This window comes from Bos javanicus, chromosome 5, assembly GCF_032452875.1.
Source record: "Bos javanicus breed banteng chromosome 5, ARS-OSU_banteng_1.0, whole genome shotgun sequence".
NCBI classification, from domain to species: domain Eukaryota; kingdom Metazoa; phylum Chordata; class Mammalia; order Artiodactyla; family Bovidae; genus Bos; species Bos javanicus.
Window position 1 is genome coordinate 100,508,566 of NC_083872.1, and position 6,000 is coordinate 100,514,565.

The 6,000-nt window shown below is 34.0% G+C and overlaps 1 protein-coding gene across 1 annotated transcript in view; it reads right to left on the minus strand.

Moving 5' to 3' along the window:
- The window catches only part of LOC133248143 (killer cell lectin-like receptor subfamily F member 2), a 19,086-nt gene extending 13,323 nt beyond the window's left edge, over positions 1 to 5,763 (minus strand). The window contains exons 1-2 of the mRNA XM_061417916.1: positions 4,956 to 5,763; positions 1,428 to 1,526 (exon numbers count right to left, since the gene is read on the minus strand). Coding sequence (XP_061273900.1) covers positions 1,428 to 1,526; positions 4,956 to 5,043 — 187 coding nt within the window. The 5' untranslated portion in view covers positions 5,044 to 5,763. The remainder of the gene's footprint in view (positions 1 to 1,427; positions 1,527 to 4,955) is intronic.
- Positions 5,764 to 6,000: the final 237 nt, after the last annotated feature.

Here is a 6,000-nt window from a genome sequence, read left to right on the forward strand (position 1 = left end):
TAGTTTCACTCTATCTAAAATTAGCCTCACCCCCTTATTTGTTCCAAAAGAATGCATAAAAACTTACATTAAAATCAAGTTGTTCATAATTTTTAGAACATTGCTACAGTGGTATAATTTTATGTACATTTGAAAATGCAAGGCCAATTTGCCTTTGAGAGGAAATGAATTCTTCATGTAAACATTTAGGATTGTGTCTTTGTCTATGGTGTTCTGAAATACAAATGAATCTATTCTGTCTGTCTATCTAATTGCTTTAGGAGCATTTTCATTTGTTTTTGATATGATATGATGGGAAATGCCACTATAAGCAGAGTAAGAGGCTGTCAAGACACCAGTCTAAAGAGCATTCCGTAAAGTCTTCCCATTAATAACTTTGCTTCTGCACTCTTATCTCTGAAATTGGGCTCCTCTTCAGGTTTCGCTGTGAGGAACCGCTTCATCTAGATTGAAGCCATCTATTAACGGTTTTCTTTTTTTTTTTTTTAATTAATTTTATTTTATTTTTAAACTTTACAATATTGTATTAGTTTTGCCAAATATCGAAATGAATCTGCCACAGGTATACATGTGTTCTCCATCCTGAACCCTCCTCCCTCCTCCTTCCCCATACTGTGGTTCCCTCCCTTGATTTATCAAATAATATTAACCCATCCACTTTTCATTTTCTTTAAAATTTTCTTCATTTACCCTTTTGTGTTTCTATTCATTATTCTACTTTTTTTTTTTTTTTTACTATTCTAATATAAAATCTTGGGAAAGAGTGTAAGTAAATATTTATGGTCAACACTTTGTTTTGAACTAGAAGCATGGAAAGTATTTTTAAACTGGTCAAAGTATAAGCACACATCTAAAAGAAATATCAATATTAAAATTGTCACTAATTTATTAAAAATATATATATAAATAGTAAAGAATATTATCCCCACTAATATTTTAATTAATGTATTAAATTTTATCGGTTTCCTTGAGCCCTATATTTTCAAGAACTACAGTTTCAAGAAAAAGTTATAGAAACCATGAATTAGTCTTGTTACTTCAAAAAGAACAACTACAGAATATGCACATTAACTACTACTTCAGAAAAAAAAAAGTGTGTAGATACTTTTAAATCACTGTCCTGTCTCTCAAGGTGATGCCAATGAGCACATACTTTTAATAAAAATACAGTACTAATTCTTTAATAAAATGGTGCCAATCTTTTACTGGAGGTTCTTCATAAGAAGAGATATGGAGTAAGTGTTAATTTTATACTTGAGTGTTTCCTAATTTTTCTTAATTTAAAAATAATTTTGTTATATGAAATATATAACTGGTCAGCTTACCAATATTGAGCTACAGTGTGGAGGTTATCTTGATAGTAAAAGGAATTAAAGATCAACTATTATTTTTGAAAGTGAAAATATAAATTATAATTCCATACTCACTCCAAAAGTTCAAGCCAATTACTGCCATCATGAAAATAAGGATGCCAATGCATCCAAGTACTAGCATGAGACAGTAACACTGTAGATACAGGGCGAAATCTGAAATATTGAAATTTAAAAAAAAAGTTTTAGCAGTCTGTGACTATTTACTTTGTATACATTTTTCTGTTTTGTTTTTATTACAGAGAAAATCTGTTCATTTTAGATACAGCATTAGAATCTATGATTAATTTATGTATAAGCTTTTCACTTTAATTTATTTTTATTTAATCTTTAGTTTATAATTTTAATTTATACCCAAATTATGACAAAAAGTATGATTAATTGAAAATTTAAACTACAATACAAAAACAAAGAGATGCTATGGTTATTGAATGTGTTGGATTATGCTGAAATTGTCTTGCTTTGATTGTTTGGTGACTTTTGATGACTTACAATGACATTAAATTATCTCTGCATGAATAAATATAATGTATATATATATATGAATAATATATCATGTATATAATGTGCAGTAACATATTAAGGAGTTTGAGAGAGAATGGATTCAGATTTATGTACAGCTGAGTCCCTTTGCTGTTCACCTGAAACTATCACAGCATTATTAATAAGCTATACCCCAATACAAAATAAAAAGTTTAAAAAATTAAAAAAATTTAAAAATATAAAATAAGAGGAGATGCAAAAGTAATATATTAAAGACATGAAGCATTAGTGTATAAAAAACAAAATATATAATTTATATTCTATATGTAGAATAATATATATATATCAGCTATTGTCATGTATATTATTTATTTTAATGACTCACTATAATAAATAAAAGAACATTTATTGAAGTTCTATTAATGTACCAGCCACTGTGCTGGAAATATTTCCATGTTATTCCACTTTTACATATGCTATACTGTATTTTCCTGGCTTTGATATTTTGGACAGAAATCAACATCAGACTAAACAGCATAGATCTCTGATTAGTGAAGCTTGTCTAGAATTTATGCCCTAGTACTCCTCTGGCTCAGATTTGGCAGGAATGGTCCCTTTACAGAGGAGAAAACAGGGAACTTCCAAATATCTTAAATAGGGATACTATGTTAAGATCCTCTTTTAATTTTAATCTATTTTTGGTTACATACAAAAGTAGAAAAACCTCTGAAAAAGTGAAAGTGAAGTTGTATCTGACTCTTTGCAACCCCATGGACTATACAGTCCATGGAATTCTCCAGGCCAGAGTACAGGAGTGGGTGGATAGTCTTTCCCTTCTCCAGGGGATCTTCCCAACCCGGGGATTGAAACCAGGTCTCCTGCATTGCAGGTGGATTCTTTACCAGCTGACCCACCAGGGAAGCCCAAGAATACTGAAGTGGGTAGCCTCTCCCTTCTCCAGGGGATCTTCCTGACCTGGGAGTTGAACCGGGGTCTCCTGCATTACAGGCAGATTCTTTACCAGCTGAACTACCAGGGAAGCACCAAAGATCTCTGCTGCTGCTAAGTCACTTCAGTCGTGTCTGACTTCAGTCGTGTCTGACTCTGTGCGACCCCATACGGCAGCCCACCAGGCTCCCCCGTCCCTGGGATTCTCCAGGCAAGAACACTGGAGTGGGTTGCCATTTCTTTCTCTACTTCACCAAAAATCCTCATAATACATTTTCTCAAGTTTATGACCACATAGATCTGCAGTTAATAGATTCCATACTTGCCAGAGAGGGAAATTTTAAGCTTAATGCCAAATACTATTATAGGTATAAATTAAAAGCCAATGTTCTTTTACATAAGCCACAACTTATATACTGTATCAAGCCAGATACCTGAAGTGCATTGTACTGGTCCATTCTATACCCACTTAACTGTTTGCCATTAGCCTAAATGGTTCAATATTAAGAAACTGCTCTTTGAATTCCATTATAATCACTCCTGCAAGATTATTAGTGGTGTTATTCATATCTGCTTTATGTTGGGAAATTTTCCTTGCCTGGTGGACTACAGTCCATGGGGTCGCAAAGAGTCGGTCACAACTGAGCGGTTAACACTTACTAGCTTACTTACTTACTTATGCAATAAGTGTAACTTTATTTTACAGTATGAGTCAAATAACTGGGCAGATTTTCTTTTCACTCATCAATAATAAGCAAGCTTAGAATCCAATTTATCAAACACAAACATGTTTAATATGTAATTTCTGCTGAATTACAAACTTAATATGGGAGAAGGCAATGGCACCCCACTCCAGTACTGTTGCCTGGAAAATCCTATGGATGGAGGAGCCTGGTAGGCTGCAGTCCATGGGGTCGCACAGAGTCGGACATGACTGAAGCGACGCAGCAGCAGCATAAGCATAATATATGTTGCCAGTACTTTTCATCTTTCACTCATAATTTAAATGGATATTATCTTATATTCTATGTATCTATACTAAGATTTCATATGTCTCTACTCCCTTGTCTATTACAAGATGGTTTATACATTAAAGAAGAAATAGCCAATAATTTAGTTTCATTTACTGTAATGTCTACATTAAAAAAATCACAATATAGGGACATCCCTGGCAGTTCAGAGGTTAAGACTTCACACTCCCAATTCAGGGGGCACAGGTTTGATTCCTGGTCAGGGAACTAAAATCCTGCGTGCTGCATGCTGCTGCTGCTAAGTCGCCTCATTCATGTCCGACTCTATGTGACCCCATAGACGTCACACGGTAGCCCACCAGGGTCCTCTGTCCCTGGGATTCTCCAGGCAAGAATACTGGAGTGGGTTGCCATTTCCTCCTCCAATGCACGAAAGTGAAAAGTGAAAGTGAAGATGGCACAGCCTAAAAAATAAATTAAAAATAAAATAAAATAACAAGAAGAAATGTCCATAAAAAATAAGGGAGCATAAAATGAAAGTAGATATTTAAATAAACATTAAGAAGAGAGAGAAAAAAATCAGTATATATATTTGCTTTATTATAAATAAAAGAATTGAGATTTAAAATAAAAAAGAAATTGTCAAAGGTCAGTCACTTTGTGGGGCTTAGGGTCAAATTCAGTCAATTTGACTCAATTTGACTCTCATTCCCAATGGATTATTCTGCCAATTCCATGGATCTTTTGTGGACATTGAAAATAGATATGTATAAACATGACTTTAAGGCTGTAAAAAGTACCACTGCTACTCCCACCGGGATAATAGATGTCTTCATGTACATAACACATCCAAATTGTCGCTTATGTTTTGTAAAAAAAAAAATGATTTATGCAAAATACTGTTTTTGACCTTTTAGTTGAAAGTTGCATTCTTATTCTCATATTGCTACTTTGAAGGGATTATACATTATCCTATTAGCATTTCTCTGTACCCATGGCTGCAAAAATCATCTTTTTATGGTTGATGCTTATAGAAGTCTGAACAATTTATCTTAGACGATTTATGATCATCTTTTAAAATCCCAGAATATGGTTAATTTTAAAACATTAGGGATAATTTTGCTTCTAAGAGAATAATGCAGTTTTAAACTGGAGTCTAAATAAAGGGGAATAATATTCTTACCTTTAGATTTTTTTCTTGATTCAAAGCGATTCTTGATTTTCAGCGTCATATAGCCATCTTCATTCTCCATTTCCTTAAACGTTTTCATATAATATTACCCAGAAAATAGGAAAAATAAAACAGAGAATAGCCTCAGCCTTGAATATTTCTCCCAAGCACGATATACCAAAAGCTAAAAGGAAGTCCAAAAATAATCAAAATTCACTCTGGCAGGGCTATCTAAAACCACACAGGATATGTTGGTGAATGAAAATGAAAAGACATGTTGATTTCTAGATAAAATTCTGTGTGTTGCAAGGTAAGAGTGGCTATTTTATTTGACTCTTTTCTAATACCCTGTTATAAATAGACAAATAACTTGGCTGAGTTAGGTTCTGGTGTTATGGAAGGTAGAAATTGTGAGAAGTGAAATTGAATATTTTGCTAAGGAGATGTATAAGCAAAGTGTTGAAGGTTCTTCCAGGGTGTCCTTACTATTTATAGTAATATGTAAGAGGAGAGAGATAAATTAAGGAATCATTAAGCAAAAAAGAAACCAGAAATTGAAGATTTGGAAAATTCTCAGCCTACCCATATAAAGGAAGTAAAAAAGGCATGCTCTGCAGAAAAGACCAAAAGTATGGCCAGACAATCATTCCATAAAGAGACTATGCATAATTTTAATTAGCCATATCATCAGCCCACTAGGGGTTGCAGTGGTAGAGAATCTGCCTGCCAATGCAACAGATGTGGGTTCAATCCTCGGTGGGTAGATCCCCTGGAATAGGATATGTCAACCTGCACCTGCATTCTTGCCTGGGAAATTCCATGGACAGAGGAGACTTGTGGGCTAGAGTCCATGAGATCGAAAAGAGTCGAACACAACTGAATGACTGAGCACACACACACAAACACACATCATCACCATCATCAGAAGCCATGAGTAAAGGTAGAAATATACCAACAGAGACATTGCAAGTTTGAAATAAATGGGGCAGAGGTAAGCTAATATAAAGGACGGTTTTCAGACTTCTGGAGCTATCCAGCTGTGAACATGATTTATCCT